Source organism: Necator americanus, chromosome IV, assembly GCF_031761385.1.
Source record: "Necator americanus strain Aroian chromosome IV, whole genome shotgun sequence".
Lineage (NCBI taxonomy): Eukaryota > Metazoa > Nematoda > Chromadorea > Rhabditida > Ancylostomatidae > Necator > Necator americanus.
In genome coordinates this window covers 3583367-3603967 of record NC_087374.1, presented here as the reverse complement: position 1 = coordinate 3603967, position 20601 = coordinate 3583367, and the positions used below count along the sequence as shown (strand labels likewise).

The following is a 20601-nucleotide window of genomic DNA, read 5'->3' as shown; positions in this document are numbered from 1 at the left end:
TTTTTTAGCTGGAAAATTGCTATTCCTAGGAGATCTAATCCGAATTTTGGCTTACGATTAACTTCTCGTGCAATAATTCTTATGAAGTTAGAATAAAGGATAAAGTGCCTAGCGCCAATCAATCCTTTTGGGACACCCCAACGCGTTCACTTCTATTCAGAATCGTTTGAGGTTCACGAACGTGTAGCTGGCCTATACAATAACTTGCAGGGGTAATGTTTTTACCAGCGTTTTTATCGTTCCCGTACAACCTACGAGTCTATTTTTGTTTCATAAATTAGGCAGAGACTGCCTCTAAACATGTAGGTGGATAGAGAGCAAAAAAAAATTGAAAAATGAAAAGAAAAGAGTGAGGAGAGAAAATAGAGCTAGGAGCATCTTTAAAAAGGAGAATAAAAATATAAAAAATCAAAGTTATTCTTCTTTATCTAATGCTTTCGATAGGATGCATATGCAGAAGAATAGGAAAAGAAAACGAAACGCTAACCGCCGCTAACCAAGTCCCACAGTAAAGGGGAAACAAACACAAATCAAAAGATAGAAGTTAAAAGTTAAATAAAGTTGAAATTTAAAATTTCACTATAGATTTTTAATCAAACCCTTGCGAACAGCATAAGGGGGGGAATTTTGGCATGAAAACACGTTGCGTGAAGCATAAGTATCTTATCTTCAAAACCTATTAAAGCAGCAAAAACGAACGATAAGATACGCAATTGTGTAGGCTGTTCTCAGCATTTACTCGTACTATTAGAAACTAATATTATCCCTGATCCATCACATAGGAAAAAACAATATTTCTTATAGGAGGAGAAGGAGAAGGAAAGCAAAGAGGAGAAGGAAAGCAGAAAAAGGAAGAGGAGAATCGAAAAGAAACGGATCCCACTGAGATGGAAGGCTGTGGCTTGTCCATTGTCGATTCCTTCGAATCACAAATCCCTTCCATTTCTTCATTTCATTCTGTCTATTTATTTTCATTACTTTTTTTCTTTATTTTGTTCTTTCCTAAGTTCTGTTTTTAAGACTCCATTAGTGGAATTATCTTCCTTTTCCGGAAATTTCATTTCTATCGAGTAATACTAGCAAGTGTTGCAGCTATGGTCATACGGGCTTATTGTTATTTCTCGTGATATGTTTACTTCCTGAAAATTTATATAAATTTTACGAGTATAATTGATAAATCTGGGAAAACTTTCTTATGGTACGTCCGAAAATTGCACACAACGCTTTAAAAGTGGATATACTTAGGAAAAAAGGAAATGGGAGTCCCAATTCTTCCACCATTACTTCACTTTCATATTTTTTCTACTTTCCTTTAGGAGCATTATGATCTGTAGCTATAAAGCATTTCATTTCTTCTTATAAAAATAGTGGGGCGGGTGTGGCGCAGTCGGTTAGAGGTCCGTTGTAGCCACACGGTCGAGGGTTCGAATCCGCCCCAGTGCTCACCAAGCCTTTCATCCCTCCGGGGTCGATAAATTGGTACCAGACTTGTCTGGGAGGATAAAAACACTGACTTGATCATCGGCTGGCCCCCGCAAGTCATTGTATAGGCCAACACGCGTTCCAAAACCTCAACGATCACGAATTCCAGTAAAACGCGTTGGCGCATCCCAAGTGGATTGATACGCCAGTGACTTTATCCTTTTATCCTTTTATCCTTTTATAATAATAGTATTAAAAATCTTATAATATAATCTAATATAATCTTATAATAATTACTACTACAAGAAAAATTTACAGCAGTGCGTGACAACCGCGGCACAAGTGGACCATCTATTCACAAACGTGGGGAGATAACTCCTCGTTACAGCTTGACTGCTCGATTCTTCCTAATTTTCCTAAAAACATCGCGGGATGCGGCGAGATTGCATAAGTTGGAAGTTGCACCACTCTTGTGTACGCGCCGCATCCACGAGCCAGTGGTTTCCGATCAATGAAGTCTCCTCAGGTGCCTGTTCCAATAAAACCAATAAGTAGGAAGCCGAAGGAACCGTAGCGTATAGAAGGGTGGCACGTTCCGAAGTAAATCGTAAATCGTAATCGTAATCGTAATATCGTAAATCGTTCCGAAGTAATTCGCCGTTTCTAATGGAACTAAAAAACGCGCGACGTAAACGTTGCGCCATCCACTATTATGAGTTAGAAGGATAAAGATGTATTGGAAATAACATATTTGTCATATACTGGACATATTGACTGGAGATGGTGACGAGAATGGACCCTTAAAGGATTAAAAGAATCCTATCGCGAAACTGAAGTAGTTGGCGAACCTGTGGAAAAATATAGAGTTCGTGTGCAGATTACGAGCATGAGCGTGGTTTTCTTGGATTCCCCCTAATCGTCCTGATAAACGGCGTGGGAATGGCGTTTGCTCCCACGAGGTACGTGAGAACGCCTCATCTTTGTGCGCGCACTGCGTCCACGAGCGAGTGGTCGAAGATCAATGTGGACTCCTCACTACCATATTCAAGTAAAAGCAATCAGCTGCTGTGGGGACCGGATTTGTCCCTACCGACCACTCATCTTTGCGTCTTTAGCACTTTCAGCGTGACATTAGGAGAGCTAGGCATAGTCAGGATCGTTGTATTTTAGCATGGGTGCTATTGTGAGGAAGCGGTGCGCACTTATCTAACATTAAACATGCAGGACGCAGGAGAAATCGACTAATTACTGGAAGAATATCGAAAATTTGTATGGCTCTTTGCGTTCCACTATAAAACATCGCATCCTAGATCTAATCTCACGATCCCCTTGGCAACAGCGCCGCTGACCGGTAGCCGCGCTTCTTTGGTAGCTTGGTACAATGCGGATCAACGGTGACCCGCACACTTCTTAACGGGATTGATTTCCCAACTTTTTAAAAAAAAATTTCGCACTTAATGGGTTTATTATCTTCTAGTAAACTTTCAAACAATGTGAACCAGTAAAAACGTCCTTGTTTTTTGGAAATAACCAAGAAATGTTCAAGCATTATATTGCAAATCACACTTTTTGTGCATTTTTTGGACATATTCAATACAAAAATGGCTCTCACATTTGCTGCGCATTGTATTGACGCACGTTGTGTTGCTGGAGGCGTAAGCACGTCCGTGGTCTCGTGACAGTCGTTTATAACAACCAATACATCCTTTTTGAACTAGTAATTTCCAATTGAACAGATTTTTTTCAACTGTGGTTCGCTATTTGTACATAGACTCGTTTATTTTCCCAGAAGCGATCCTCTAACACTCGTTGTGAACTCTTTTAGTCTTATTTTCCCTCTTACTTGATTGTATAACTTCGAGTCACTTAGCATTGCTGATTACGTCATCAGATGGAGGAAAATTCTGAGATACTACTTTGAAGTTTTCTGAAAAATGGAGTATAAACAGACATTTGGTCACTCTAATCAACAAGTCCTATGATTTTGTTGTAATCTTCGATGATTTGCAGTTTGGGGTTAGAGTCGCAAACCCCCATCATGCATGAAAACCATGCAGAAAAATAAATGCAGAAAGATGCAGAAAAAATGTAAAATTTCTTTATGTAACGGAAGAAAGTGGTAACCGTGAGACAACGCGGCTCAACGTTGAGCCATAAAACGCGCTTGTCCCACGCGTCAGATACGCAGAAAGCGCGCTGTCATCAACTGGCTGGACAAGATTCTGGGTTTTTATTTCCGTTGCGACTGTGTGCATGCGAAGGAATCGTATCGAATCCGTGGAGAAATATTGGATCGCTCATGGTTGTATTACTCACCGGTGAAATTTGACGAAACTGGTCTTTCAATGATTTGTTCCAATGCACACAGGAAAACAGTGGTGTTTCACTCGTACGTTTAATTGTTGTCTCACTGGTTTAATTTCACACTCTGTTTCAATATTTCGCTAACCGATTATTGAATCAATCTTCTCTTTTTGCACATTCCAACATTCATATCCCTTCCGCATTCACTAGGTAGATCAAAAATTCACAATCTTAATGCTGCGTCGGGCCCTTTATCATCGATCACGATCGGTCACAAAAGGGGTATGGTATAAAATTGGCTTAGCGGTTATGGTTATTTGGTGGTATTACTTCTTGTATCGTCCAAGAGTGCGGTAGACAACGCTTTGCCCACTCATTAAATCGTTCAAATTCATTGGGACCTTTCTCTATCTCTGCGGTAAAATAAATATTCCACTTACTATGTAATTTTTTGCATATATATATGTTAATTTTTATGTAAAAATAGATAATAAATATAAATAAAATAAATCCATCCACCGTCTCGGTCTGTTCAATTAGGGTATGGAAAACCCTAAGTCTCTAGCAGCCACTCTACACCACTGTTGTATTATCCTGAATGAGTTGATGAAAATAAACTGTTGCGAAATCCAAAAGGGTTCTATGAAGCAACTTTTAATTTTTTTATCTCGTGTATTCGCGAAATCTGTATCCAACGTCAGGTCACCCATGTAGCATCTGCTTTCAAACCAGACTCTAAATAGAAACATATTGCGACATTATAGCCTGCGACCACACCATGGACCAAGAAAGATGTTCTTATTTTTGAAGATAATTAACAAATTCAAGCATTATATTGCAAATCGCACTTTTTTTCGTGTATTTTTTGGACACATTCAATACAAAAATGGTTTTCACATCTGCTGCACATTGTATTGACGCCCGCCTCCTTGTGTTGCTGCGGGCGTAAGCACGTCCGTGATCTCGTGACAGTCGTATGTAACACCCAGTACATCTTTTGGTCTTCGACTACATGACTATAAAAGAATACCTCTTTTACATCATGCATCTATAGTCAGTAATATACACAAAGCGTACACGTAGTTCTTCTCTATTTCTATCTCTCTAGGTACTTATTATTATTACTATTTATTTTATTTATTTATTATTTTATTCATTATACTATTGAGTAAGTTCCAAGTTCGACCATCTTTGAATCTTGGCATCGTAGAGTTTGATTGTGTACTACTTTTTAAGCAGAACCAAGATTATTATTGATCTTTATTCTGGCTAACGTTTCGGCGTCATCGCCTTCTTCAGGAGCTGGAAAAATCTATCATCAATCAATCTATCAATCATTACACTATTGTCTGGTTATTTTATTTACTGCAGCTATCTTTTGGGTCGTGAGTGCGCGCTAGGCAGTAGGTAAGTGGTCCCGTTGTGATTGCACGATCGATCGTTGCTTCGAAACCGCCCCAGTGCCAGCCCAGCCTTTCATCCCTCTGGGGTCGATAAATTGCTACCAGACTTTTATGGGAGGATAAAAACACTGGCTTAACACATCGACTGGCTAATGCAAATCTTTAGAAGGCTGCCCGCAGATTCATGAACCTCAAACGACTATGAATTGAGGTAAAGAAAGCGTAGGTGCATTCACTTAGGAACTGATCAACGTCGCACACTTTATCCTTTACTTTATCCTTGTTGAGGTCATCTCTTACTATTTTATGTCTAGTGCTGTATTACTGTATCGTTTTTCTTGTAATCCTTCCTTTTCGGTTTAGACAAGGCAACAGCGGTGAGTGCGCAGTTCAAAGTAAAATGCACGAGATGCGATCCTCCTCAGCAGAGTCTCAGCCTACCGTCCTCTGCAATCTCCAGGGGAGAAATTGTCGTCTCTCATCTCACTTCAGTCCAGTCTAGCCTAGTCCAGAGAATATTCATCCTTTCGAAATACAGTAAACACTGAAAGCGGCGTAAATATGTCTCAAAGAAGTCGATAATTGGGGCGGACACTAGCTCCCAAGGGTGGAAATGACCGAAATCTGCTGACGTCGGGTCAAAATCACGTGAGAATCACGCTGCGTTTCAGTATCGAACGGCTGCAAAATTCATTTGAGACCGCAACGACAAGTGAGGACGCTGTAGACGCTCGAAAACAGAGATTGAGTGATTTTGATCCCGCTCTGTGTTGAATAGCTTATTTATTAGCACCCACAAGTGAAGGAGCCGGACTTTCGTAAATATACCTTTTGGTTTTTTAAGCAGTCGGGTCAAGAAAGCCTGATGTTTGTGCCGTTGGGCTCGAGATGGGACCCTCACTAGCTCCAATCAGAATGCAGCGATGTAGAGTGAGTTCCCCACAGTGCCACTTCGAGCGCAACCGCTTACGCCACAGCACCACGATTCAGCTCGTTTTCATCCCTATTATGTGCAGAAACCAGGCTCATAAATGCCGATAACGGATGTAATCCCAGCTCAGCGGTGTCAGTCTGTGACCAGTGTCCAGGAAAAAAAAACATTGGGCAAAACAAGCTGAAATTACAATCATAATCATACAGCCATAATAGTACGTGACTCGAAACATGCAGTAGAGCCAAAACGTCCCTGCTTTAAACCGCAGTTTCGTAAGCGCTCGATGTTTCGCAGCGGTGGGACCCTTGCTCATCACAGGAACTCAATTGGAGCTAGCGATTGTTTCATTGCGAACACAACCGCTGACTCAATTTCACGACATGTCGTCATGTCGTTTTGACCGGACTGTATTTAAAGAGATCTGATGGATTAATGGAAACCAGTTAAGGGATATACAGTCTCGATTATCTATTAGATTCCTCGTAGGAATTCGTTGTCAAAATCGGGGGTTAAGGTAGGTGGAGGGGGGAGCTAAGTCGCGCCCTCTTTGGCTTGAACTTTGGCGCGCAAAGAAACGTCCATAGAGGGCAAGGATAGTTCCTAAGTGACGAATCGCTCGAATCTCCCATTCGAAAACCGGAAAAGCATTTGAAAAGGTGATAGGTGATTATTAAACGTTTTAGGAATGGAAAAGAAAAAGGAAAAAAACCGCCGAAACAAATGTATGACGGTGTTGTCACGCCTCTTCCCCCCTCTCCCCATCCAGTATAAATGGATCTGTCGGTAACTACGCAACAATGCCCCATGTACTCGAATTTCACAATTCGTTCGCCGCATGAGGTTTACGACCGACCGGCCGGAGAGCTGCTGACTCAGCGCCGACGGCGACGCCTCTTTTCCCATCATTGTGTTGACGACGCCCTCGTTTAAGGTTCTCGGCGCTCCCACCCAATTTTTTTTCTCAACAAAATCTAGAAATTCCACAAAAATTCATTTCCCTGGCAGCAACAAGTTCTTTTTAATCATTTCCATCCAATATCAAGGATATTGCTTCATTGTAATCGATTATAAAGTTTCACAAGAGTTTCACATGAGCATCGTGTACGTATCACCATGGAAATCGCAGCCCATTGTTCCCAAGTTCTTTTTTATTGAGGCTTCAATGCTTTCGAACTGCCTTTGTACTTAAAAGAATAGGAAGATCTGCGCACCTCTCAACTTCTCATTCTCTTTTATCCTCCAGAATTCGCCGTGGATTCCGTGATGTTTTGATTGGAACTATACCTTACTATATTTAGTATATATATATATATATATATATATACATATATATATATATATATATATATATATATATATATATATATATATATATATATATATATATATAGGATGACTGAGGACAACTATCCACCTGTGCTAAAGAAGGAATGTCGCGAACAGACATTGGAACGTGTTGTGGTCTTCAACGACAGAGCAGAACTGAAGCGTTCCGTGCAATGTGAGTTGAAGCCTGGATTGAACGAGGTGCACATCGAGGCAAGTCACTTTTTTCAATCATTTTAATTTCTTTTTGTTCATTTGGCTTCAATTTCAGGTTTTATCTTTTTTCTTACGCTTTACTTTCTGATTTTTGTAAAAGACTTGCTAAGAGATCAATTTCTTTCGTACTTTTTTTTTATTCGCTACTGCAAATAATGAGTCACAATCGATGCAAACGCACATATCGTTATTTTCTGTTGGCAACAGTTCAAGGTCAAGCATCTTTTTGCTGTGTTTTGGCCACAGCTCCTCCCTTCTCGTCACCCCTCCCCCCCCCCCCCCCCCCCCCCCCAAATAAGCGTATTTGAGAGTTCCCCAAATGTTGATTAAGTCTGACACTACTTCGAACTTATACAGAAAATAGTTTAATAATTAGTATCAAACTTGAAAGGCACTAAAAATCGAGTAGAAATACTAGATTCAATTTGTTACCCATATTCGGGCACAGGAATCGTAACGATAAGTAGAAGGTGCTAATGAACACTTTTACAGTTTATTTGTATCAATTCCGCATTTAGAGCATGTATATTCTGGAGGACCCATTTCCACAAATAGCTCTATCATTATATTATTATTTATTAATAAACTTAGTTGTCAGTAAATAATCGCTACTTACAAGCACTTCCCAGAACTTGAATTGTGGCATTGCTGCTCAGATTTCCACATGCTATTCAAATGGTCGAAATTTCGAGGAGCCTATGACTCATTCTGTGTAAACAGACGGCTGAAGAGAAATGACTTTGACTTTTGACTTTATCGACGTGCTGGTAATATTGCTTGACGCTGTTGCCCACATTTTCGCCGAGGCGTCCTTGAACACAGTTCTGTCCAAACGTCAACGTTCTCAATCAACAGCAAGAGCTCGCTCTGAGTCTATCCATTCGGCACAGTTTCATATTCTGCGAGACTTGATGTCTCGCAGAATATGAAACTGTGCCGAATGAACGAACTGAACTCCCTGTTGACTTCGAGTGACCTGTGTTCTTCACGTCGACATTATTCGGCAGTTCAGCGTAACGAAACGAAGAGTTTTCATCAAAGATTCCAAGTTCTCTCTAGGTATTTGAGCTATTTGGGTTGAGTTTTGTCAGTGTTTTGGACTGCAGCATCTTTTGCAATATCTGAGTAACTTCGGCCATGTAACTGTGGAAGTTATAGTGCTCGTACGTGCCCAGAGTGTATACATCTTACAGTATTTGAAACAACCAGGGTCACCACTAGAAATAAGATTGCGAATTCAGAAAGATCGTCTTCGTTATGAGTGTGGATTAAAGCATATGTGCTTAAAGGCATCACCCCACGAATCTGAGGTGGTGCAGATTTCAGGTGGAGTATTCGTATAGGGGATGGGAGACTACGGAGAGGGAGGTGATTCCGTCCATTTCTTGCTAATTGCCGTAAAAAACGGCCCGGAAGATGCGGCGCCGCACAAGACTGGCGCGCTCCAATCAAACCTCTTGTACAAAGTGGTGCGCCAAAACGAATGAAGCCGTATCTTCCGGGCCGTTTTTTACGGCAATTAGGAAGAAATGGACGGAATCACCCCCCTCTCCGTAGTCTCCCATCCTGTATACGAATACTCCACCTGAAATCTGCTCCACCTCAGATTCGTGGGGTGATGCCTTTAACCACATGTGAAAACGCTTTAGCCCGAAGTTCGATCAATATCGTCGGACTTCATTTGCTGACCTTTGCTTGTACTTGTTAGTAACTCGTGCTCATCCGCCACGAACCGATATTGTGCGATTATTTTTTTAGATTATTTTGTCGATTTTGAAAATCGTTCATTTCTAACAGTTGCAAAATCTAAGCGTATTAGGGGTCGGAAGTGCCACGTAGACGTTCGCAGTTTTTCCGTTTTTTAACTGAACAGATTGCCGGGGCCGTATAACATTTTCGTGTTCGAAGTGGGATTTTTTAAAGGTTGTGTACAACGAAATTGACTGTGTTGAAACCTTCCCAGGAAAAAATAGGATAAGGAATGTAGATCACGATTATAAGCGCGATCGAGCTCGGTCTCTCCCAGCTATCCTGAGAAATGGCTTGAGAAACGGTCTTGGCAGTCGGATCTTCTTGCGGTTTTTATCCAAAGAGGTCATAAACCAAGCCACTCATCTACTACTCGAAAAACGTTGAAAAACCAGATCGGTCGATTGAGTTGTGGACATTTCCAGTACTTTTCTGAAAGCTTTTGTGGACATCGTGTGTCCTAGTGAAAAATTGAAAGTACGCAGCCAATCTTCAACCACAATTGCTCACAGTCGAAGTTAATGACGTACGTGATGATGCGACGCGTCCTTGGTAGAGACCCGCACTGAACTCTCTACGATATGCAGAAATCTTACCGGACCCGTTCCCTTCCCTTTTTTCTTACAGTTTTTCACCATCTCTAACTGTAGTAGTGCCCAAACGGGCTAACTTTGCCCTAAAAGTCTTTTCTCCATTAGTTTTATCGTTTGTTTTGCTCCAAAGATGCCTTTGAACTTTGCGAGCACCCGTATTTGGTGAGAATCTAATTTTTGTCCCATTTGCCATGTAAATGTGCACTATTTCTATCTTTCGTTGTCGTAATACCACGGAGAACCCTTTTTGTCAGTTCAGTAGTTCTTCCTGATCCCAGTGCGTCTCTTCAAAGACGTCAGTTTTGAGAAACTGCATTTCTGTCCCACTTTTTGTGTAACCGTGCACAGTTGGCCTTCTTTTAGGAGTGATTTTGACATTTTACCACGGTTACGATTACAACAAACGCTAGTCGTGCCCAAGTACATAAAAATGGGACAAAGTTACATCTCTACAAAATAAGATATCAGGGATGTCCTTGGGGCAAAACAAGCGACAAAACTATTTGAGATAAAAACTTTGTTGAGACAGTTTAAAGCTGTTCGGGCTATATTAAAAAAAGGGAAAAAAGTAGTGGAAAACTATTCAAAAGAAACAAACAGAAAAAGGTCCGGGAGCTTTCTGCTCAGTGCCCGGCGCCATTGAGAACGCGTCGCATCGTCATTGAATAATCTATTTTATGCCAACTGTATATCTGCCTTACATGTTCTGTGTTCGAATTTTGAAATTTCTTTTGGGTGGTGGTCTGAACTAAGAGATCTTTTATCACGCCACAATATTTTGTTCGACCATGTCTGTTGCCTCCTATGGTGACGTTAAAGTTATGCGATCGTTCAGTTTCACCAAAGCACTTTATAGCGCATTACGTCTCTAATCGGTAATTTTGAAACGAAACGTGTTTTTTATCCACTCGTTCATATGAAAGTGGGTAATTTATTGCTTGATTCTTTATCCGTTGTCAGAGATTGGATTCATTAGTACGGTATAAGGTTTCTGTTGGTGCGCACTCGATTTGGTTACGATTTCTATGCAACCAATCGTACACATTCGGCTTGTGCAAATACTTTGTTTATGAATCGTATCTGTTATCGTCCTACGCTTTTTCCTTTGTTGGCTTTCGCCACACTCATGCCCTATCACAGGGGGACATTTACACGAGTGTTTTTTAGCTCAACGTAGAAAAGCATTGTGAGCTAGCACATGCAACCTGCTGTGTAAAGACACCTAAAATGATCATTTTATTGCTACGTCATTGTTTAGACAAAGCACTTACGTGTATTCACTCAGTTTATAAAGACAGTTTTGGATTTTCTTTGAATATGTGAATCAGATTTGGTTGTTGCGCAGGTGTTAGGTGACTAAGCAATGAGGTATGATTAGTATGGAGCATAATGTTTCTCAAGATTTTGCTATGATGGATTGTTCTACTTGCAAAGATACATCCAGTCTAACATTTAAGTAGTAATAGGAAAAAAATATGCAACTAGATTTTTTATAGAACGTCACTCGTCACATAATTTACGACTCAGTTCGTGTGGATGGCCGCGGCGATGGTGTCATCCATGATGTTCAACTTCGAGAAAAGCCTACGGTTCATGAAGAGACAGATTCTCCGCAGGTGCTTATTTTGCTATTCACTCATTTGATGTGTAATTAATTGCTTACTGTTTGTCTGGACGATCGCGACATTACTGCAGAAATTTGCATACTTTCCTACCTAGCGCGCTTTTTCTTCACACTCTGTGCTGTTCCAATGCAGAAGTCCGGGCATACACAAGTAACGACTCTTACACTCAGTGCAAGTGTAAAATTTCCTTCAGGTTGCCGAAGTACGTGCTAGGGTTGAAGAGAAAACCCAGGAGGTGAACTCACTTAAAGATCGAGAAAATGTGCTGCAAAAAAGAATCGAAGCTCTGGACAATGTTGTCGGCCAGGTAATGTTTTTACCTCTAGAAATCGATTAGAAATTTAACTGTGGTGTCTCAAACGAATCTACGCAATGATATGTTGCAAAACTTAGATACTATTATGTCTGTTTTCCACAGAGTCAGAAACCCAGAAACTGATTTTCTCCCTTTGGGAACTGTGACAAAATTCTGATTTGAAGAGGAATATCCTAATATCTGGGAAATCACGAAGAGTTCTTTCTCACTCTCGCAAAGCTTTAGCCCCTGCTTAGCTTCCGAACGCTTCTACTATTCTTCTGGATTTACATCTATGCTGTAGAATTTTTAACCTTCTAGGTTGGGGAAAACGTTGTGAAACATCCGAAAGAGACAAAGGAGCCGTTTACTTTGAATGACGAAACGTTGGAGAATCTCACCAAGTTCTACTCTTTTTATGATGAAAGCTCAATGGCCGTTCGTTCCGGTAAGCTCCATATTTCCCTTTTCATTGTGCAATTGCTGGTTTTTAAGCAATAAATTCTTGTAGAGCAACGTAAGGTGAGGAAGAGCCTTGAGAAAGCAGAGAGGGAGCTTTCTGCTCTGCAAGCGGAGCTGAGAAGAGCAGAGTCAGACAACAGTTTGCATCAATACAGCAAGTTAGTTACACTAATTTTTTTTTTCGGATTCACCTTTGCACTTCACCCGTCCGTACTAAGTACGATCAAGTGACGATAATATTTTGAGTTTATTTGGATTACTTCTCTCACGAAGCACTAGTCCTAGCCATTAAGCATTATTGTTGTCTTGTCGAATGTTAATTCTAGCGCCTACAGAAACGGTTCTGAAGAAAACGGGTAACGTACATGTTGGCCCTGAATAATTGTGGAAATTTGTTTCTGCGTGCAACATCCAGTAGAGTTTTATCGCGAGAAAGAGTGGAAACTGCGATTGAAAGGCAGTTATGCGTATGTTGACGAGAAAGTGTTATCATAATAAGTGAGAAAGTGCTAGAATCGGGAGCACTAGTCCAAAAGAGAAAGGTAGAAGGGCTTTTTTCAATGCTTTCAAATCATATATCCCGGTCTTGCTAACGTAGATAGAAGAATCGGCTATTTTATCCCCCGCTATTTCTACCTACGTTCTTCTGTTGTTTGTGTTTGTTTTGAAATTCCAGAGTAATCATTCTGTCAAGATTCAAGTGCAGCTAACCTTTCAGTGTGAACCTCTCCGAAAAGGAGGTGTTCTATTAGTTAGGATTTATCTACATGAAGTCATAGTCCGTTGCTTCAGGTCAATCGTTATTTCTCTTGAAAGCGAGAAAGGTGGACTTGTAAATCTGGAAGTCAGTTACCAAGTACATGGGGCTAGTTGGCAACCATCTTACGACATGCGTGTTGAAACAAGTGGAAAACAGTCTTTAAAGGTAAACTGCATTTTTATGATTTTTCTAACTCAACACTCTGTCGATATCTGCCGATTTCTAACTCTATAATATTTCGGAGTATTCGTTTATACGAGACTTATGCTTATTGACCATTGGTGTCGTCTTTGAAGTGTATCAGGAGCAGAAAATTTGCGAAATATTGCTGTTGCTTTTAAAGATCCTACTTTTAGATTACTTACTACGGCAACATCTCACAATCCACGTTAGAAGATTGGTCAAATGCTTCATTGGTTAGTTTTATTTTTTCTTCTTTTGAAATTTCGTCATGGGGTGTTGTCCTGCTCTCTTATGAGGTAGTATTAGGCAAATGCAGAGGCTAGTGTAGATCAGTCAGTAGTAGGTTTGGCTTCGACTGCACATTTAATGCTTCGATACTGCCATAGAACACCAACCGACCGTGCCTTTCATCGCTTCGGGATCTCTATCACACTTACCTGGGAAGATAAAAAGACGTACATAGACCGGCACCCAAATGTTATTGTACAGGCTGTGCATGCTTGAATTAGCTTCAAAAGAATCGGAGTTGAAATCGGACGCGTAGGTGCACCAGACGATATTGAAGTGCCCTTTATCCTTGCCTATGCAGAGCCAAGATCCTCGAAATATCCTACGCATGATGGAGAATCCTGATTGATAAAGTTTGTGTAACTACTTTTGGTTCGATCGTAAAGCCAGATTACATATTGCAAGTCCCATTAGTTTTTTTTTCTGCTATGGCATCATATTGGAAGTACTTTCAAGATTTGTTTTTAAGATAAGATGATATAAACTCATGACTCATAAGTTAGTTTTTCAATTTTGGACCAAAAACTTTTGGATAGGCAGTTCTTTGTTGAAGAATTCTGGAATTCAGCTAACTATGGGATGACTGAGCATCTTGATAATGATGTTAAGATGGATGCTAATCTTTTGAAGAGATTATTTGTAACATACACAGATCTTCTTGCTGTGATTCTGTACGGCGTTTTTTTCCTTGGAAAATGTCATTTGTTTGAAAGTTGTCCTGTGATTTTTGAAGGTGCTTACGTTTTAAGTCGGAAATATCATCTGTTTTGATGCTTTCTTTTGTTGACTTCAGGTGCTATCCACTGCTCAACCGTGTTTGGGAGGACACTTGCCGGAGCTCGGTGTCCTTGAAGCAGTTTTTTATCGTCCTCCTCCTCCTGTAGAGCCTAGGCGAATGATGGCGAAGAATGGATTGTAAGCATCATTTTTCTAAGTTGGTAGTGAACAATGATTAAAGGCATCACCCCACGAATCTGAGGTGGTGCAGATTTCAGGTGGAGTATTCGTATACGGGATGGGAGACTATGGAGAGGGAGGTGATTCCGTCCATTTCTTCCTAATTGCCGTAAAAAACGGCCCGGAAGATGCGGCACTGCACAAGGCTGGCGCGCTCCAGTCGAGCTCCCTGTAGAAAATAGTGCGCCAAAACGCCTGAAGCCGTATCTTCGGGGCCGTTTTTTACGGCAATTAAGGAAGAAATGGACGGAATCACCCCTTCTCCATAGTCTCCCATCCCGTATACGAATACTCCACCTGAAATCTGCACCACCTCAGATTCGTGGGGTGATGCCTTTAATTGTGCGTCATCACTGCTTGGTAACTTTTCTTGCATATCTTTACTTGTGCGTTATCACTGATTTGACTACTTTTGACTTCGATCTTGCCTTTGGTTTGACTACTTTTCTGACTTCGTTTTAGAGGAGGAGTTTCTGCACGCACAGCTTCGCTATTCGGGAGTACCGCAGCTGAAAGTGTATTTCTGTGTGATACAGAACAAGAAATGGCTGCTCCAATGGCGTATGGGGTGATTCTCCTCTTTCTGCTCTGTTTTCATGTTTCTTGCTTGTTGCCTTTATGTGAGAATGTCTTTAGATGGCTGCGGTAGCTCCAGTTGAACAGCACGCTTTAAGCACCGAGTTCACGATCGCGAAGCCAGCTGCTATCCCCTCGGACGGAGCAGAACATAAGGTATTGATATTTCGTTAGTTGTGTTTATTCTAACTTGTTATTGTTTCAGGTCACCATCGGTATTGTGGATGTTACTCCCCAGCTGGTCCATGAATGTGTCCCATCAAAGAACACCAGCGCGTTCCTAACTGCTTCTGCGGTCAACAGTTCTCAGCTTCCTTTCCTACCTGGGGATGCTTCGGTGTATCTGAACAACAGTTTTGTTGCCAAGGTGCGGAAATTTGTTACACAACTTATGTCTGCCTTTACAATATTAATATTACCGATGACCGTTCTTCTATTTCTTTGATTTTACAATCAGAAACGTTTAAGTATGCAGTATTTTCTAGACATGTATGAAGAACGTCTCGCCTGGTGAAAGATTTTCCTGCTCACTAGGAGTTGACGCAGCTCTACGCGTGGAATACAAACCAGTAAAGAAATACCATGAACAGGTGTGTTTCCATTTGTTTCCGTACGCTTAAGCCGCGTCTTCGAACATTTCAACCATTTTCCAAATATTGAGTGAAATACATTGAAATTTCACTGAAAAAAGTTCGTGGGTTCCAAGTGCTTCTTTTTCCATGGATTGGCATAGGATTCGAACCGAAGGAACAGTTTTAGGTTGGAATCATCAACAAAGTTTCATCGACTGTTCACGAGCAGGTCATTGTAGTGAAGAATTCACGTACTGACCCAGTACTTCTGACTATCAAGGAGTACGTACCACGCAGCACTGACGATAAAATCAAGGTCCGTTGTTACTTAGAAGTGCTTAGTTGCTTTTAGGGGATGTTTTATCATCTTTTTTTCTTTCATTTACTCTTTGTTTTATAGGTGAGGCTCATAGCACCTGTTGTTTCAGCATCAGATGAAGCGAACGTCAACAGCTCAGGTATGGATATTTTCTACATCATTAAATGTTCATACCAGTATTGAGACTGAACAAAGTATTTAGAGCTTCTAGTAGATTATGATGTTTTCATTTACAAATGGTTGTTAGCTCACTCCTTTTGGAGACTTTATTTACTTTATGTAGGACGTTTGCTTCGACAGTTATATCTAACTTTTGCGCTAGATAACAGTCGAAGTGGCTGCAGCATCAACACTTTTCTTCTCCTGTTTCGAAAGGTTCTGTTATTTTTCATGGTTAGCTTTAACTTCCTAGCGATTTTAGCTCCTCAAAAACAGAATTCAAAGAACCAGAACGAACAAAGCGAGTCAGTTGTCATATTGACTCCATTTGACGCTTTCGACGACATTTGTTTTGCTGACGCTTGAAGCAAATTATTTTAATAACACGTACTTGTAATTTATGATGATCTCGGTGACTACAGGTGACCTCACGGCAGCCGCAGAACTTCCCAAAGAGGGACCGAAAATGAAAGGTAGCAACTTGGAGTGGACAGTATCGATACCAGGTGGAAAGGCGAGCGAACTCCACGTGAAATGGGCAGTGGAACATCCGAAAGACGAGACAGTCCAGTTTGTGGAACGTCACTAAGAATGACGTAAATAAGAAATGTCTCACACAGAATCTGTTCGTACAATGTTATGCTGTAAATTTTGCTATTTCTACTTGTTATTTTGCTACATTTGTACTGTTATCTCTGAAACATGTCTCGTTACCGGCGTGATTCTTTTTTTTCCGGAGCTCCAGTCAGTATACTAGCTGTGATTTGTTGAATAAAAGTGCCAAAATGTGTGTGTTTCATTTATATATTTTTTGCAGCCGAGGCGTTCGTATCCTGCCTGTGTTTTGACACAGTGTCATACTAGCTTGAAAACATTAGTAATTATTTTTTCACATGTGACTTTAAATAATTGTTAGTGAAGGGTTCCTGATTTTTGGCAACGAGTATTCTACAGTAATTATTTATAAAATATAATTTCCTGCTTACAGGATGCTTGGGCATGTTTCCTTACCTGTGCGGCCATCAGGGTCTTACGCATTAATCAGAAGTGTCTCCACCTCCGCACCATTGAGTAAAAACCAAGCTGGAAAATATAGGGTGAGCTCGCTTATGAGCTTCTTGTTCAAAATCAGTACGGCTTTAGTTGCGATTTTGCTGGTTTTTACAGCCTTCATGAAGTCTGTTCGAGTAGAATGTTTGAGTAGAAGCAGACTTAACTTTTTCGCTCGGAATATGAGCCAGGTCTTTTCTTGTCTTTCCAGTCGCATTTCAAGTGAACAAACCTACTTTTTGTTATTTTTTTGGGCTTAGGATAGACTTCTGTCGCCGGACTGCATACTTTTGCTCACAGCATTTTTATCGCACTGATTTCCCCACATTCAAAAGATTTCCATACTTCTGGGTCGCAATATTTGTTCGTTTTTATTTTGTTTTTGCCTAACTTTTGTGCTTATGTTGAACTAGGTTCTTTTAGTACCAGTAATAAGTGGTTTAAAGATAAGTTTTTGCATTAGTAGGTAATTCGTAAAAATAGCAAATAAGTGGTTGCCATCGCTCGTCTCGTTAAAGCAAATGTACCAATAAGCGATAAGCTTTTGCCGCAAACTTCTAGTGTCAAGTGGGCGACACAGCACCTGGAAAGGTCTGAACTGTGACAAGAATAATCCAGTGCAAAACTGCTTGAAATTCTCTTAAAGTTTGGCAGTTACTTCTTTCTTTCTGTGAAAGATACTGCTCTATGATAATTTCCTGTGTTGACTGCAATGGAAGCGAAACGAAAGTGCGAATAGTCTTAAATGACACTGCATTGTTAGCAAAAAACGCGTATAGTCCCTCGCTATGTAATTTTGATATGCACTCTACGTTGTTATTGTTACAGTCGACGGTGAACCGGACGCGGTTGTTAACATACGAGATGGCTCAGAAACCGCATCATATCGGAGTAAGGAAGTCATGGTTAAGCTGGCATTCTCAAAATTTAGAAGGTATGCAACGTTCATGAATAGATCTAAGATTTAAGTTTTTTTTTCCAACTCCTTCCTAACCCAAGTAACCCCTAACGTTACTCTTCGCTTTTCAAAACGACTTACAGTTGAGTATTTCAAGTTTTACAGACGAAATGTGTTAATGACGCATATTCACTTACATATTTCAAATGTACATAGCTTTTTAACTTTGCAAGTTCACCATTCAAACCGTAGATTTCGAATCTTGCCTCAGCACCCTAATCAATTCATATATGAAATATAATTTTCTAATATATAGGTGAAATATAATCTGTCCTTTTAAAATGCTATCTCCTCACAGCGTTGAGTAAACCTTCACATTAACCACACAATTTACTGCACCTTTTAACTAGAGCAGCTCTAACAGAAGAGTTGCACCGCCTCTTTTTGGTTCTTAAGCAGTTGTTGGAATTCCAGGTGAGGTGCGGCGCTTACAAGGGGTATTTTCAGGAGTATTGTTATAGGTAGGACTCGTAGATGTTGCGAGTTTTTGGAACAGTTGTTTCCTTGAGCTTTTCCGGCTAAACAAAAATGGTTTGGCTTCTTCTGAACGTACTCCTTTGGTCCGTAGATGGAACTCCACGACTTCTGTTGTGTCGCTATTCATAATATTTTTGATTTGAAATGATTTCCTCGTTTTCTTAACATTGTGAAAGTGAACATTTTTTAACATTTTAAAATATTGTTTCAAAGACTTTCTTGTATCCTGTTAAACAAGCCGACACGAATATACACGACAGTTCTTATTTATTTGGCACTTGAAGAACCTTTGGTGGGCTTTATACGCTGAACTTAGCAAGCAGTTCGTAATTGCTCTTTTTTGAACTATTAATTATTAATTAATTATTATTATTAATTGGAGGACGTGTACATCGGAAAAATATCGATCTGCAAAACTAAATAGTCATGTAACCGTTGATTTCCAGGTTTTAAGCAGTCACAACCTTTGATGGTAGTTCAGGATGAGGTTATTCGTCGATTCATTCGCGGCTTTTTCCCACAAAATGTGGTCATTAGTGGTGAAGAGGTCGGTTTCCAGTCTTTGATGCATCATTGTTGGTTCAAGAAGCATCCATTCCTTTTTAGATTGTGATCAAACGTAGAGGAAATATTGTCACTGTTGCTGGCTTCCTCCAATACTCTAGACGCTTAGATATCCGTCGAATATACTGGATGTTTGGTTTCGCGGAAGAATTCCTATCGATTCTTCTTAAACAACCTGTTAAATTAGAGCTTGCATTCGTTGAAAGCGAAGCCGACATAGCTTATAATTATATTTGAAACTTTGCTTATTGTTAGTTCTTTCTTTTGTTATTCATTGTGTTTAGTTATTGCTGAGCTAGGATGCGTATAGGATAAAGCTGTAAAGAATTTTGTATACCTGTTCACTGTGAGTGCATTTTAGTTGCACCAAAAGAGATATGGATTAACAGAAATTTAGAAGGGAGGTTAGGTTGAGCATACCTCGGCGAAAACGATGTCGATTGATTGCATGGTACTGTCCTTGCTAAGTACTGCCTCGTAATATAAGATAGCTCACCTAAACAAGAACCGCGGGCCCATTTATGGCAGCTGTGACTTGAGTTGGTGGAAAAAAGATGTGTTGTTGTGAATCAGTGCGTTATCGCGACGTTGTGTGGTATTAGATAACAGTTCATCGATTCTTCCAGCGCCTAAAGGGTCATTCACCTTTGCGACCTTTGTTCACAATTTTGAGGTAAGTGTTATTGTGTGGTGTTCTGTTCTCACAGAACCTGATTTGACAACGAGAGGAACCTACTAGTTCGCAAGTAACAGAAGTTTTGAGAATTTGTGGAATAAGATGGATCTAGGACCGTAATACGGATATCATCGCTTTCGTAGGATTTTGCTTCTCCTTTATCTGTCCCTCTTTCCATATTGGAATCGAAGTTTTTAAATTACTTTGCAAGTGATGCAGTCCCCTAATCTTAATCTTAAAGTTCAGGCAGAAAGGTATATTCCACGCGCAGAATAAGAACAAGCAGAGTTATAGTCGGGTCGAAACGACGTGAAGCACGGTGCAGTTGCGTAAGCGACTGGGCTCGAAGCAGCGCGGTGGACCGAGGCGGTTGGAATCGAGGTGGGACCATCGACTTTTGGACCCTTGTTGGCACCATTCTTTGCTGCAGTTCGCAATCACATTTCGATTCGAACCACTTTCTCCAGCGCATCGCTTCGAGCACAGCCACTTACGCAAATGCACCGTGCTTCATGCGTTTTGATACTAGTATACTTAGTATTCTATCTAGTTAAATAGTTAGGTATCTAGATAGTTATTCTATCTGCTGGTATAGTAGTAGTATAGAGACAGAATAACTACTTCAAACTGTTAAAGTTAGTTTGCCTGCTTCCTGCGCGCAATTGCTGCAATTCTTTACCATAGTATTCATATTCATAGCGTACGTAACGTTTGCCTAAGAAATATATTTCTA

General features: G+C 40.4%; 1 protein-coding gene across 3 annotated transcripts; it reads left to right on the top strand.

Moving 5' to 3' along the window:
- Window positions 1-7455: 7455 nt before the first annotated feature.
- On the top strand, window positions 7456-19429 carry RB195_000307 (uncharacterized protein; the record flags this gene model as incomplete). 3 transcript variants are annotated; one of them, XM_064196562.1, is made up of 19 exons in its annotated part: window positions 7456-7602; window positions 11444-11563; window positions 11766-11879; window positions 12189-12315; window positions 12379-12487; window positions 13122-13254; window positions 13446-13505; window positions 14354-14475; window positions 14980-15085; window positions 15154-15249; window positions 15299-15460; window positions 15579-15683; window positions 15853-15981; window positions 16066-16123; window positions 16566-16713; window positions 17132-17240; window positions 18022-18127; window positions 19075-19175; window positions 19235-19429. In XM_064196562.1, the coding sequence occupies 19 exons, from the start codon at window positions 7456-7458 to the stop codon at window positions 19427-19429; spliced, it is 2247 nt and encodes a 748-aa protein (XP_064052441.1). The 3 variants fall into 3 exon arrangements, with proteins under 3 accessions (XP_064052441.1, XP_064052443.1, XP_064052442.1); XM_064196561.1 differs by lacking the exons at window positions 17132-17240; window positions 18022-18127; window positions 19075-19175; window positions 19235-19429 and having other exon boundaries at window positions 16566-16732; XM_064196560.1 differs by lacking the exons at window positions 7456-7602; window positions 11444-11563; window positions 11766-11879; ... (10 more) ...; window positions 16066-16123; window positions 16566-16713 and having other exon boundaries at window positions 17133-17240.
- Between the last annotated feature and the right edge of the window lie 1172 nt (window positions 19430-20601).